The sequence below is a fragment of the Drosophila erecta genome, unplaced genomic scaffold, assembly GCF_003286155.1.
Source record: "Drosophila erecta strain 14021-0224.00,06,07 unplaced genomic scaffold, DereRS2 tig00000000-arrow-pilon, whole genome shotgun sequence".
NCBI lineage: Eukaryota > Metazoa > Arthropoda > Insecta > Diptera > Drosophilidae > Drosophila > Drosophila erecta.
In genome coordinates, this window is record NW_020825194.1 from 27,191,828 (window position 1) to 27,207,218 (window position 15,391).

At 40.1% G+C, this 15,391-nt stretch overlaps 2 protein-coding genes and 2 long non-coding RNA genes across 26 annotated transcripts in view; 2 read left to right on the top strand and 2 right to left on the bottom strand.

The window, feature by feature from the left end:
- Window positions 1-1,426, top strand: part of LOC6552388 (TLD domain-containing protein 2) — a 70,593-nt gene extending 69,167 nt beyond the window's left edge. For 18 of the 22 annotated variants that reach the window (XM_026977275.1, XM_026977283.1, XM_026977279.1 and 15 more), the window contains 2 exons: window positions 102-271; window positions 333-1,106. In XM_026977275.1, the coding sequence (XP_026833076.1) occupies window positions 102-271; window positions 333-468 (306 nt within the window). In that variant the 3' untranslated portion in view covers window positions 469-1,106. Of the gene's footprint in view, window positions 1-101; window positions 272-332 lie in introns of all 22 variants that reach the window. The other 4 variants (XM_026977257.1, XM_015153992.2, XM_026977315.1 and 1 more) reach the window with 1 other exon arrangement.
- A 4,619-nt stretch (window positions 1,427-6,045) lies between these two features.
- LOC6552383 (egl nine homolog 1) lies at window positions 6,046-15,219 on the bottom strand. 2 transcript variants are annotated; one of them, XM_001978865.3, is made up of 5 exons: window positions 8,982-9,664; window positions 7,534-7,813; window positions 7,326-7,406; window positions 7,125-7,264; window positions 6,046-7,066 (listed from the first exon to the last, which is right to left on the bottom strand). In XM_001978865.3, the coding sequence occupies exons 1-5, from the start codon at window positions 9,077-9,079 to the stop codon at window positions 6,688-6,690; spliced, it is 978 nt and encodes a 325-aa protein (XP_001978901.1). In that variant the 5' UTR covers window positions 9,080-9,664; the 3' UTR covers window positions 6,046-6,687. The 2 variants fall into 2 exon arrangements, with proteins under 2 accessions (XP_001978901.1, XP_015009551.1); XM_015154065.2 differs by lacking the exon at window positions 8,982-9,664 and adding an exon at window positions 14,156-15,219 and having other exon boundaries at window positions 6,051-7,066.
- LOC113564349 lies at window positions 9,931-10,338 on the bottom strand. The gene is made up of 2 exons (XR_003407937.1): window positions 10,261-10,338; window positions 9,931-10,182 (listed from the first exon to the last, which is right to left on the bottom strand). It is a non-coding gene; the product is annotated as an uncharacterized LOC113564349 (long non-coding RNA).
- On the top strand, window positions 10,504-10,986 carry LOC113564348. Its single transcript, XR_003407936.1, has 2 exons — window positions 10,504-10,628; window positions 10,691-10,986. It is a non-coding gene; the product is annotated as an uncharacterized LOC113564348 (long non-coding RNA).
- Window positions 15,220-15,391: the final 172 nt, after the last annotated feature.

The window sequence follows — 15,391 nt, forward strand, 5'->3', positions numbered from 1 at the left end:
GTAGTATTGAGTTCAAGCTAAGTGCAGTGAAGATGAGAGCGCCTAAGAAATGTTACACAAAGCAAGTCAAATCGATTTCACAATTCTTATTGCTCATTTAGGTATTTGGTGCCCTGACCTCCTGCTCACTGCATGTGTCGGACCACTTTTACGGCACCGGCGAGTCCCTGCTCTACAAGTTTAACCCCAGCTTCAAGGTGTTCCACTGGACTGGTGAGAATATGTACTTCATCAAAGGCAACATGGAGAGCCTTTCGATTGGCGCTGGAGAGTGAGTTTGATGCACTTGCTTATGCCGGCACTTGCTCATTTGGACTTGAATCTATTTTCAGCGGTCGTTTTGGCCTGTGGCTGGATGGCGACCTGAACCAGGGACGATCGCAGCAGTGCAGCACATACGGCAATGAGCCTCTGGCGCCACAAGAAGACTTTGTTATCAAAACACTCGAATGCTGGGCATTTGTTTAAGTGAATTTCTGTTGTCGACAACAAACCAATTTAAGGATGGGAGCAGAGCCTCCTGCCGACCTATCTATCTTAACTAATTATATGTACTTGTACTAAAACCAACAACCTGAGAAAGATGTCAAAAGCTGGTGTGCGTCCAAGGATCTTTCGGAACGGTCCACACAGCCCGAACCCTGAATCACTTGAATACACCAAAACCACATGAAGAAGGGATCTGATCTGGAGAAAAATGCGAAAATTCGGTTCTCGGAGGCAAATGCGAGTTAGCTATGCGTTGGAACGTATTAATTATTTAGTTTTTATATCATATATTATTAAACAAAGGCAACTAAATTATGTGTTAGGCTTAAACAAAACAAAACATGAGAAAACCCAAAAGCAGAGTAGCGACACGGAAACCTAAGCGAAAACAGTTGAAGATAACTTTAGAGGTCATCACACATCTACATTAATAATATGGTACACGCCTACACCCACATACGCCCACACAAACACACATTAAGTTTAGTTCTTATTATCGAAAATTATAAACACCAAATTGTGAGAAGAAACATACAGCAAAAAGACAGGTTTTTAATTTATCGTGTCTAGTTCTCTTGTTCGATTTCAGTTTGAATTTAGTTTCGATTGTATGAGTTACTAAAGTTATTGAGAACATTGTGAAGGAGCGAGCTGAGATGAGAAAAATAAAAAGAATGTCGATATAATTTTTAGTGCAAAAGTGCTGATTGCAAGTAAAACTAAAGCGAAGATAACTTTAAACGATTTGACTTTTATGTATATGTAAAGAAGGAGCCGCAAAGAGCTGAGAGCGAGCGTTTTATTTTTTAGTTTTACACGATATACATATATTTAATTATGATTATTTTAATGCTAATGATGTTGACTTTTATGCAATTATACTAAAACAAAAATAGAAACAACACCAGAATCAAATACACAATACTATACAACCAAACTGGCCAAACAGAGGTTTTACTTCCTCCAGACCCACAAATCGGGTTCCCAATTGATCGCTTCAAGCTAATTGCATCGCCCCACCCCGTGGTGTGCCATAAGGCACACCTGTGCTATAAGGGTCACACATTTGTTTTGTAGTTGTAAGTTTGCTTCGCAGATATCGGTCACACCCACACATGTATGTACACATACACAGATACTTCCGCAGCAGAATCAGAATCAGCAGCAGGAGCGGTGGAAAAGGTTTTGAGGAAATCAAACCAACAAACTTAAATGGCTTTATATCCCTTTTGAGATACAATTTCAGTATAATTATAAATAAATAAATTATATACATATATGTATACACATACGCTAATATATAAATGTACAATGGTAGAACGAATATAGGTATATGTAAGTGTAATTTTTGTAGTGTATTTGCGCCCCAAAACAAAACCCAGACCCCCTAGCCCCAGCTCCCCCAATCGATTGTATTGTGACCTCCCAAGAATCTTACGGCCACGCGCCGACTCAGAAACATATTCTAAATATTCGAAAACACACGAGACGCTGGGAGATACATTTCAAAAAACAAACGAAACAAAATTGCTGATATTTTACACAGAACAGAGTTCGAAACTAACGAGGAGTAAGGTATTAAAAACATTTCATTTCATCGGAGTTCAAGTGAAACAACGCACACAAGCCAATATAAAATTTTGAAACTGTAAAGAGATTGAAGATATTAAATGTAAAGATAATCCCAAACCGAAACCCAGAGAACATCTAAGCATGCAACACTTTAGAGAAATTTAGCTGACAATTTGCACGCACCTCTGCCCCTGCCCAAAAATGGAAATATACGAGTACATATGTATGAAAATTAAGAAAATGGTGAGCCATGGCGACTCACGCCCGTGAAGATGTTTTAGATGTTATTTAAACGACCTTGGCAGACAATTTTTGTGTAGTTCCCATGCCTAACCACACACATCCCTTTAAGGGTGGCATATAAGCCAGTCCCTCAGCACGCATTAAACCAAATGAAAATCAAGTTGAATTCCTGTTACATTGTGAAGACGGAAGACTTTCTTTTGAGGACTTTAGAGAGAATCCAATTCGAGCAATGGAAAGGCTCGTTTACTGAGCACAAGTTATGATAACCAGAAATCGAGAGATCGGATCGATCATCTTAGAATCAATTCGACTACACGCAAGCTTCATTTAAAAACTTGAGACCAAAATACGTTTACTACAAAATATACCATGCGACAACTCCCCGCTGAGACTTTCGTACTGGGTCGAGCATGATATCACTAAATATCGATACGTATACCGCAGAATAGTTTGTTGACAACCAGTCAATTATGTCCCAAAACAAAAGTCACACACGCGACCTAAAAAAAAATTGAATATATGAAGTCAAGAAGTGTTTATTTCCGTAGACTATGAACTATGTTGTTGAATTCGTAGCTATGTATTTTGTTGTGCGTTGAGCAGTAATAAAGTGAATATGCAAATCATACGGAGCCGAAATTAATGGAGATAATTTTATATTGTAACTTCTGTCAATTAAATTGTAGACTGGTGCATATTCCAAGCGAAACTGCGTTACTTATGCCGCACATATAGATGTTGCAGCAGGCACTTGTTTAAGCCATCAATGCATGATTTATTGATGACGATAGTTCTGCTCCCCTAAGTTTTGTTGTGAGTTCAATAAGCGCTTAATATTGGTGTAATATGTAATTCAGGCACACATAAGTACCAGATGTATATCAAACCAGCCCATGCGAGTACTTTTTGCACTCAGTGTCCGCATTTCCAGTGCGCTTGCCCATTACAATGTTGAGTAGTTTGCAAACGTTTCTAATTGTTGTGCACTTAAAATTAAACACAATGTAATTCGCACAATTCGAGGCAGAGTTTTAGGCAATGCCGGCATTACGTTGGCTAGTCTTACGTCAGATATGCATACAATATACACCATCTTAGAGATAGATTTGCTATTACTAGATGCTGCAGACGACCTACGCTTTTTCAGTTCCTCCTTATAGAATGCTGACTGTAGAACCGAGCGATTGTATAAACTCCACTTAGAAGAGAGCACCACTCTATCCAGGCCACAACTTAAGGTCCATGCTATAAAGCTACAATGTTAAGTGGGAGACTTGAGAGGGAGGATTTTACAAACTATATTGACAGATCGGGAGAAAGAGGGAGATGTGGATGCAGCAGGTGGTTTATTTTTCTACCGACAGATTGCAAGCAATTGAGAACATAGTTGCTTACTACACGAACAGCAGCCATTACCTAAGGCGTGGTATATATACGAGAGGCATATATCTACTTAAATGCATACATATATATATATTTTTGGAAAGCGAATCTAACGTGTCTCAATGATATCGGCTAGCTGTATTCAGGTCGCGGCCAAATACTAAGCATATTTGCAATGGATCGTGATCAGAGTAAATGTTACAAGGAATTCGAGAGTTCGAAAGTTTGCCTTGGTTGTTTGATTTGAATGGAATGCATTCGTTTTTCTTCAGTTACTCTAAACACATTATGCAGATATCGGATTAATTTATGTGTGCAACTTGTATCGTACCTATAATATTGCATTCCAACAAAAGCAAACTCAATAAGAACAAAAAACACATGAGCAGAACGCAAGAGAATATATATAAATATATCCTATATGTAAATGTAAAGTCATTAAAAAATGAACAAATTTTCTGAAAAATAAAATGTATATTCAAAAATTAACTTTGTGTACACTTTGGAAGATACTTGCGGGGTCGTTTTACTATTACAATTCGCATTATACATTATCCGCATTATCTCTCCGTGTGAACGTCGGGATTTCAGGAACTATAAGTCAAATGAGATTAGGCATTCAGATTCCAGAGACATAGACGCAGCCCAAGTTTGTTGCTACGCCCACTCTTACGTCCAGAAATCTTTCAAAACTGCTACGGCCAAAATTTTAAGATATGACAAAAAAGGTTTGGCCACGACTACTCTAACGCCCAAAAAATTAGTTTCGTCTTACAATTTTTGTTTACCAATTTGGATCGATGTGCCAAAAAGAAATTTTGACCTTTCTCGTTCGCACTCCCACTGGCGGAGAATCGGGTATCTGATAGTCGACGAACTCGACTATAGCGTTGTCTAGTTGTATAACTTATTTCAATGAACCAGTGGAAAGGTCTCCTATAGGTCACAACTGAAGATGACCCATCTTGGATATTGATCGATAAAGAACTATTCCTGCGAGCTTGGTAAGAATTTAAGGGTTTAAATATTTTGATAACCATATCATTGTCCATCTGACGCCAAATACATATAAGTGGCATATATTTAGTAAATGCTGGACATAAAATGTTTACTTCCAAGGAACAATAGAAACAGTTTCTCGGTGCTGTTGCAGGGTCGACCATTCAGCTCCTTTCAAAGTCTCCTTTGAGTATAAATTATGTAGTTCGCCTTCCCGCGTCCGCTGCTGGACAGTCACTTGGTGAACGTGGCTAAATTTCCTGTTTACATGGCTACCGTGGGCGGTTGACCTACGGTCTTGTAGGTTTAATAGGGTCAAGTAAGTCAGAAACAGAATTATTTTGATGAAGGTCTTCTGCATGGAGCACTGGAGAACACTGGAGAACGCGTTGGTAGTAATTTCATGGATTTATGTCTTAACTGCAATGCTAAAAAAACAGAGAACGCTGTAGTCGAGTTGCCCGACCATCAAATACCCGTTACTCAGCTAGTGGAAGAGCGAACGAGAAATTGTAACATTTTTCTGTCATAACAATTGGGAACCAAAATAATAAAATTAAATTTGTCGTGGCCAAAAAGTTTTTTAGATATAAATTATAAATTTACAAAAAAACTAATAAAAAAAATCAAAACATTTTTCAAAAGTGTAGGCGTGGCAGTTTTGAGCTGTTTATGGGTGTTAGAGTGGGTGTGGAAACACCTCTGAAATCTGCACGCCTATTTTCAAGTTTCCAGCTTTTATAGTTTCTGAGATCTCGACGTTCGTACGGACGGACGGAAATGATTAGATCAACTCGGCTCAAGAATATAAATACTTTGAATTATAAATACTATTTTAATTATGGTCGGAATCGCTTCCTTCTGTTCCATACATACTGTTACATACTTTTCAACGAATCTAGTACAACCTTTTACTCTATGAGTATCGGGTCTAAAAAAATATGAAATCAAAATATAACATTTATCAAATCGACTCCTTTTTGTAGACATTTGAAAAGTTATCAAAACACTTACTCAAGAACTAAAATAATTTTCTTGTTGAAAACTTATTTATGAATCAAACCACCAGGCAGTTTCATTAGCGTTTACAGTCCAGAATGCTAGAATCAAGGAACCATTGCTGTTCCAAGTATCGTTTTCTAAAGTCTAGCATACTTTCAGGCAAGAAATACTACAAACTATTTAAAACACGTCTTTTCGGCGGTGTATGTATGTATACATACATTCATTAAAGATTTGGAAGTTTAAAAAAATAAAATACTCTTTTAATATTAGCGGGGCAGCTTCAAAAATGGTGTGTTTAAAACTCGAAAGGTTTAACTTCCCTCCAACCATATACAAAAAATGTAGGCCACACGTAATTCATGAGCTCAGGCTTTCGTTTAATATAAAAAATATACAAACAATATGTATATATGTCGTAAATGTAAATATTTCATGATTTACAGATAACAAGAGAACGTATTCCGGACAAACATTTATTTCAGTTTGCTATTAGATGTAAGCCATATCAAAAATATGTCTAACAAGTTGCATAAGAGTTGAAAGATTGAGTGGTAGCCAGTAGCCGCATTTCCCCACGATATACTGGCTTGTTAAATAATTTTGAGATAAGATGCAATGAGACAGTTGCTTATGTTATTGAATCTAGTTAACTTCTTTTTAGGTATAATACTTTGGCAGCCAAAAACTAAGAATGAGCTAGGCAAAAGGTCCTGACAAAGATGCAACAAACTAAAATTAATAAACAACCAACTCGGACGCTGACATGGCAGTAAGCTAATGGTTAATGCGAGAATGACTAAGGGTACGACTTAGAACTAAACTACTTGTAGAAGGCTTAACGACTAAAGGAGCTTTGAATAACTTTCGCAATGCGGGCTTGGGCTGCCGCCCGTGCAGAGCTATAAATAGTTTTTAACTAGCTTTATACATGTGTGTTTGGTTGAAAATAATTTACACTTTTTGGTTGCCCTATAGCTGAGCTACCGGCTTGGGTTACGTGCATATTTCGCTGTTGGTGGCACAGGTATTACTCGACACATTCGCGTTCAGCGCTCCCGTTCCCGTGGACATGCTAGCTGGCAGACTGGATGAGGATGAAGCTATTGCTGCGGGTGGTGTGGTGGTGGAGTCTGGTTCAGCCTGTTGGGCTTGGGCTTGAGCTGCCAGATTGTTCGTCTTGCTGTTTTCCAGCTTGGCCCTAATCAGGGCCTCCTCGCGCTCCTTGGCATCGAAGTACCAGACGGTGATGGCATAGCGGGTACGGTGAGCGGGCTGCACTTCGTGGGGATTTCGAATGTCAGACCAGAAGAAAATAAGGCGATCAAATTTCGGCTCAATATCCGCCACTGTGGTTCCAGGTGTTGGTCGAATTCTGGTCATAGATAAAAGTTAAGTTGATGTTCATGGCACACATAAGTTTTTAAACCTACCGCAGAATGCCGCCACTTTCCCTCGCATCCCAATTGATATTCAGGTAGTATATTGCCGTTATAACGCGGCCATCCTTTTGGGGATTGTCGACGTGCATGACGTAGTGAGTTCCTGATCCTGGATAACAGGCAACCATTGCCTAAGATCAAGAAATCATATATTAACTTAATCCCAGATGTATTTCCTCATCTTACGCTTACCCTCGTGCGCTCCCTGATATGGTAGTTGCCCAAAATGCCATTATCCTTCATCGTGTTGACACGGTACACCACAGAGTCAATCTGAAAAGTAAAATTAAATTAGACGTCTTTGGGTATTCACAGTTATTAATAAAAAAGCCAGCTCTTGTAGCTGTTAAGCACGAGTAAGTAAGAACCACAGCAGTATTTTATCTTGTTCGTTGCTCACCTGATTGGTCAGATACCAGACATTGCTGCAGCCCGGCTCATTGCCACCAACCCACTTGATCTTATCGCCTCGGATCTTGTCACCGCGCACCGCGGGAGCATCGGGCGTCTGGTTGGTCACAACTTGGCCATCTTGGAAGGCTCCTGCGTTATACATGCTTCGAACCTCGTTGAGGATCTTCAGACCCGTCTCCATGCCCAGGAAGTCGTCCACAACGGATAAGCCATACTGATTCATGTCACTGATGATGTTGCGGCACAGATCCTCATAGCGGCGCTCACTGCGAAAAATCGGAAACGAAGATCTTAAGTCAGTCGGATCATTTAAACTGCGTTCCCTTTTAGTAGAAAGACGAAAGAAAAAAAATTTATTAACTATTCAAGGCCGTTATTCTGTAATTGAATTAGAGATGCCGATGTGAGTGAGGTCACCTTGGGGAAACCCCTGCATCTAATTAATCTAGACGCTTTTCTTCGCTATTATTAGCACAAAAGTTCTATTGCGCCCAAGCTTTTTTACAGGCGTTTTGAGCAACTGGTACTGCAATGCATACAACTTTACGACTTTTTTATGATGCGCCCATAAAAGCAATATTTTCCTACATGTCGGTGGGTCCCAGTCACGTAGGCCACCCAGAACTGAACTAGCCCACTCCGCCGATTGGCCAGACGATCGCGAAATTCTGGATAAGCAGAGCAATACTAAACATTCCTAAAAAATAAAACAGAGATGAAACATTTTCGCACAAGTTGACAGGCGCCATTAAAAGTCATAAAGTCAAATCGTTGTCGCAAAAATACAAATATTTCTGAAACGTGCGACGCTGCTGATCGAATTCCCGGAATGGGAAAGAGGAGAACTTTAAGCACCCAAAGCTACAAAGCAGATTCAGTCTCACCAACATATTAATTTAAAAATTCCAAATCAATGCCTGTCTGAAGATTAAGATACATGAAAGACGCCACAAACAGAAACTGTTAACCGGTTTTATTGGCATTCGCAGTGCCCAGGTTAATGCAAATGATAATTAACAGATTATAAGAGGTGTGAAATCCAGAAGAAAAGGGTTGGTACACAACCCGAAAAACAATTATTCTATGAAAAGTTTATGACCTTAGATTTGAATGTATCAAACAAGTGCAACAACGTTTTCAGCCAACCGCAACAAGCCAATAACTAATATGATGTGCATTGAGGAGCAATTTTTTAGGGATTCTAAAATATTATACAATGAGTATTGAAAAGTTTTATTGTATTAGAAAAATCGTTTTCATTTTTAAAATTTAAAACGAATTAATTTTTTCAATTTGATTACCTAAGGGAAATAAACATTAATATCCTTCACTATGGCCACAGTTATTTCTCTCATTAAGGGCTTCCATAAATTTTAGCCTCATTATAGGCTAAAGTTCTTAGGAACTTTATTTCAATATTCTAAAGATCATTACCGCTTGTCAAGAAGTTCCCGGAAGTACTGCTCAGCATTGGCAGGATGTGCCGAGTGTTTAAAAAAGTTTTTATAGTCCGTGGTCGTGGAGGTGATCATTTTTCCCTTATTAGTCAGCTTGCTTTTCACTGTTATACACTCTTGAAGCACCTTTAAGTCTGAAGTCTTTTTTTGTATCTTTACAGATGACTCAGAGAAAGGGTAGTAAATTAAGTTTTTGGCATTTGAATTGTTCCAGGATCCCTTTTCGATAACCCGAATTGGTTGGTGGCTGATTTTTGGGAGAACCCGAGCGACTTCTTCAGAAATTGACGCACAACTGATGAAAGTTTGAAACCACCCGCGAGTTTTATGCGAGTGGGAGCCTCGATTACAAGAGGGAAAGAGACCGAGTTAGAGAAACACCGGCGGTTATATCGTATGCAATCGTGTATGTGGGCAGGTACGAATAATTGCAGTTTGCATTTGTTGGGGCCAGCTGCCTGTATATTTCACTTTTCGCTTTTGTTTTGGTAGATGTTTGTTTTGATTTGCCTTTGTTTATGCACCGTTAGTCACGTTTGTTTATTGGTTGGCTTCGGTTAACTAATATGTATAGGAAAAAATTTGAAGCAGCTAAAACGAACCACACTCGTCGCCGTTTGTTTTCCGAATGCGGCAGCACCGCAGGCCGCTCTCGCTCGATACCGTTGGTCAGGAAAGAGAGAGATTTGAGAGCAGGTGAAAACTATTTAGCTATTTTATGGCTATAGCTAGAATCATGTGCGCGATTTCTGCTGTGTAGTTAACGTTCCATAAATTGTGCAAGCAATATTTTTCGGCGTTTTTAAAACACAGTTCAGAATTTGGAAAGGAGAACTATACATTAAATTTGCATTAATATCTAAAAACTAAACTAAACTACAAAATTGTTAGTTAGTTTATAGGTTTCAGATGGAAAATACAATTTTTATAATACTTGACACTTTTTTGTAACTTTATTCCCCCATATATTAAGAGCAAAGGATTTCAGAATACGATAATTTAATATGATAAAATCGAGACTGATAGAAAAGGCTAAAATTGGGCTTAAGATTGAAGTTTCTTTGCTCAAGCCAAATTTTGTTTAGCTATTTTCTATCCGCCCACAAATCCGTTCATCACTATATCAGAGCGTCCATGAAACTACGAGTGAATGAGAAGACTGGGGGCCAGGGAAGCAGCTAAAAACCGAAGGAGAAGCAGGAGAATGCGATAAGCAGTACCTTGGTAGCTCTGAGCAAATAGTGAAAAATACTTACATATGTAGGTAAAAGGCAGCTGCAGATAGCGAAAACCGAGCTAAACGTGCAAATTAGGGGATCCGACCCGCAAGGTTCCAGGAAGCGGGAGGAAGCTACTCGTCCCGCTTGCCCTTCAAGAGAGTTCAAACACACTCTGCCAACCCAAAGCAAATGCAAGCGAAAAAGCGGGGAAAAGCGGAGGCAAACAATAAGGCAGAAAGACAAGCGCAACAATCGTCACGTAGCCCAGCACACACACCAACGCACCATTGGCACACGCACATGCGAGCAAGCACACAAACGCAAAGAAGCCACACGCACAGGCGTTAATGCGATAGCCAAGTGAGTCAGAAAGAGATGGTCGCCAGCTGAGGGAGTGCGAGGAGGTAAGAGATACTGTGGATATTTCAATTGTTTGATACAAATATCTGCTAAAAATGCCTTAAAGAAACACTAAGAAAGATGAGCTACAGAACGGCGGAAGCACGCGGAAGCTAGGCGAATGTACAACCACAAAATTGGGTCAACGGCCCAGTTCAAAGTCGGTGCCCAGCAACGTGCACGCAGAGAAAATGGGTAGCCTTTGATAGCACCACGAAATAAATAAACTACTCAGAAATCTGACCAACCAATATAAACTCGACCAAGACGTGCAAAAATCAGTCATGAAATTGGTGACGATAAAAGTTAAAATGAAATGTATCTTATGGAATACTATATTATACTAATATTATTATACTATAATACTACTAATATCATTATTTGGTTAGCCATAACCATAAGACCATAAGTTAGCTCCTATGCGAGGAGTGCATCATTTATGCTGTTTCACTCACACAACCCAGTTTGAAGCACAATGGCCACTAAACTGATTTCTTTTAGAGCATACATATGTATTTATGTACATTTTCCGTGTACATTGTAATGATCGATTGGCGCCCGTTTCCTCTGTGATGTATTACGTGCGACAACGTCGACTGCGGCACGTGTACCACACCAGCTCGCAGCCCTTTTGGTGGCCGGAGAAACAGCTGGGCGAGGGGCGTGGCGTAACACACGCACTGAGTGGCAGTCGACCTTGGTGACGTGCGTCTGCCTACGTAGCTCGCTCGGGCTCGCCTTGGGTTCGAGATTCATCGCTAGACATTGATACCGCCGATGGAGACTAGAGGCATAAGTTTCCACCCAATTGGAATTGGATAACATAGATAGAAGAGATTGCAACCATCAGTTCCTTTACTTGGATAGTTGGATAATCGCTAGAATTTGCTTTGTTCTGAGTACACATGATTTGATTTAAAGTGGAAAATACTCTCATGTCCCTTAAAAACAACATTAAACATCCAAGTTAAAAAAAAAACCGTCGGTGGCGAGTAGATTTGGTTTTCAACAATCACTGTTCATCGAGTTTTGCGCAAACGTATTGTTTATTTTTCCTAGAGAGTTGCTTGACAGGCAGACCAGCAAATTTAGCACATTTATAAACAGTGCCGGAATTTTGCAAACTCTCAAAATGAGATCACGTCGGGCTGATTGCGTTAATTGTTTGATAAAGAACAACACATCCCACCGCAGATTGAAATCTAAGAGCTAAGACAAGCGCTAAACTCTGATAACACGATCTGAACGATCCGCTTGCGTATTCCCGGCACGTAGGCAAAACGCTCCGGACCTCCCTGCTGAACGGACCACCCACTTCGGGCGATAAGAAGGTAGAAATTAAAGCGACTACACTACACCTGACAAAATCGATTTGAAATAATAGGGCAAAAAAATGAAGGATACAAGTAGAAAGAAAATATCGTAACTTATATCATATTCTTAGGAAGCCGTCAGAAATATGACATTCATTAATGTTGCTTTTATTCACTACAACTTATACACGAACACCAAATTTTACAGAACAGTGTTATTGATGACTCAGCCGGATTGACTGAAAGCTAAAATTACGAAAAAATTTCTATATTTATTTCTATTATACCTGTTGAATAAATGGGTATAATAGATCAGTTGAAAAGTATGTAACAGGCAGAAATGCTTCCTTTTTCCGACCACATAAAGTACATATGTACATATATTCTTGATCCGGATTAATAGCCAAGTCGATCTTGCCATGTCCCTCTTTCTGTATAAACGCCTCGATCGCAGAAACTAGGTAGCTAGAATGTTGAGATTAAGCATACTTCCAGAGACATAGACGCAGTGATAGTTTGTTTCTAAATGTTGCCACGCCCACAAACCGCGCAAAACTGCCACGCCCACAAGCCGCGCAAAACTGCCACGCCCACACTTTTAAAAAATGTTTTGATATTTTTGTCTTTATTTTATTAGTCGTGCAAATTTCTATCGATTTGCCAAATAATCGTTTTGGCACGCCTATTCTACCGCCCACAAACAAATTAATTTTTTTTTTTATTATTTATTGTTTATGTAATTTCTACCGATATTCAAGAAAATGAAGACATTTCTCGTTCTCACTTCCACTAGCTGAGTAACGGGTATCTGATAGTCGGGGAACTCGTCTATAGCATTCTCTCTTGTTTTTATTGTATTCGTTAATTCCGGGGTGCAAAGAAAAAATAAATAATCGAGTATCAAAGATTTAGACGAAACAAACTGCGCAACAGAATAATTACAAAGTCAGCACCCTCCGCCCGAAGAATGCTACTCCGACTGCGATTGCAGGTGCTATCAGATCGGGCATGGGCGCCATATGCACTATGCGGCTGGGCACGTAATGCCGAAGGTAAATACTCGACTTGAGAGGTGCCATCTCAATCAAGCCGCAGGGCAATTACGACTCATCTGACAAAGATCTGACAAATGCTTACAGAGTTGAATAAGGAATTCTAAAACATTTTCGTTTAAGAATATAGAGACAGGCAAATACACAGCATGTACATATGTACATTTATCTGATATTAATCTAAGACCAACACCAAGTGTTTGTCTACTAAAGCGTCCTTCTCAAGTTCCCAATTAGACGTTAAGCTTACCTTAAACACCCATAGTACATAATATAATTTGTATTATTATTTCAACCGCAGTTCCGACAACGGGAGAATATTAATATTTTCACCGAAAATAAGAAAAGAAGCATTTACTATCATACCAGTCTACCCAGACGATCTAATCCGATTGTGAAAATTTTTAAACTATTTGAATGAGGACGCAAACGTGGTTACATCGGATAGTGATGTTTAATGAGTGAACACTTCTGATTTACGTTATTAGACCTTTTGCTGTACATCAACAAATAATAAATTAGGCTCCATGAAGCTTGAGGATCACAAAAGCAATAAACTTCAACACCATATGAACGCTGCCATCAGCTTTATCACGTTTTGCTTTTGAATCGTGAGGCTTTTCAGGAGTGGGCACGTAACCGCTTTTCATTAATTGACTTGATATGCAAGTGAAGACGGCGAGGGGCGGAACGGGGCAGGGCAGGGCGAAAGTAATAATGCACATGCTAGAGTCTAATCGGGGCTATAGATTTCGTTTCGGTACTATTTCCACAAATGGCAAACACAACTTCAAGTGCACATGTGTGTACATATGCTGGCTCAAAATAGCTTCTATGAAAAATATATTTCTTTCAGCCTGCTACGGATAGCAGTATTATAGGAGTCTTCTTTTATTTCTAATTGTATTTGATCGTGTTTAATTTTTAAATATGTCGCAGTGGTCAAAATTGATCAACTTCAAGCTGCATTGCAATTCCCAGAAGGTAACGAATTAGCGTGACGGTACTGCCAGCTCTAAAAAAAGAGAGGCATAATCCTCGATAATGGCGAGGGAATTGCTTCTCTAATAATATGGCAAACTCTGAAAATATGAACTCTCCGAAAAATATTTGTTTAATTTTTACACTAGAACATCTAACCCGTCCACTGACGACCCACATATGTACCTTCCTGATCCCATGAAGCTGGCATCCGCAAATCCGATTTGATAGCTGGAGCTCTTTTCGCCATGATGGTGATGCTGCTGCTGCCTTTGACCCGCTTCCGTTTCTGCAGCTGCCGCCTTCTCCTGAATGCCCGGCTGTCCGAGGAAATTCAGCAGGTTGTCTACCTCGGTGGGCCAACTCTGCGCCTGGTGGGCAGGCGTCATCATCTGGGCGGTGGAGCAGTTGGCGCCGGCGCCGCTGCCTTCCAAATTAGCAGATGCCACCGCTTGTTGCAGTTGCTGGATCTGCTGCCGCTGCTGGAGTTGCTGCTGCTTGTTGTTGTTGCTACTGTTGAGCTTTTGGCGGGTTAGGAGGCGGCACTCGGTGCGGTGGTCGGGCCAATGGAGGTGCTGGTGAGCGGGGGAGCAGTAGTAGACGGCCTTGCACTTGGCGCAGCGCAGCAGCTGCTGCTGAGTGCCGCAAATGGAGCAGCGCGGCGGGTCCATGGCCGATTTGGATCCGGAATGGCTAGCTGAATCCCTGACCTTTCCGCGACCCCTGCTCATTGCATTTTGTGGGAGAGGAGTGCCAAAGGCGACGACCGATTTTAACCTTGACAGCTCTCCCAGCTTGTTTTACTCCACCTCTCCTTCAGGCAATGAGGCAATCACACACACACGCTCTCAGATTATGTATAATTGTTATCAATGCGAATTACGGCACTTGAACGTTTTAGCCAACATTTCACTTAAGTCCGCTTGCGCTTATTTTAATCACGTAGGCCACCGAATTTGCCAAATAAACAAAAAAAAACGCACATACAACGCACACACACAGACGCACGGGCAGCTATATGTACGTTGTTGTGTTTTTTCTGCGAATATTATAGTTTGTAAGACGTTTTTGGTTGGGAACTTTTCACTCTCTTAACACTACTTAATCCCCTGAGCTCGATCATCCCATTTTTTAATAAAAAAACTGTTAAAAAATGGAAAATTCTTAGCTCAGCACTAAAATTTCTATTTGATAGCGATGGGCGTCAACCGATACTCATCGTGGAACCATTAAAATAAAATCGTTGTACCGCACTGTTAACGGCTGACTATCGGTATCGATTACTCAACGAACCAACGCTAGTGGTGATAATTTTATACCGACACTTAAATGCCCGCCAAAGGAAATCAAAGCAAATTTTATCATTATTATTATCATTTTCTAGCTTAAATATTTAATTACATAGGTTTTAGGAAACAAAAA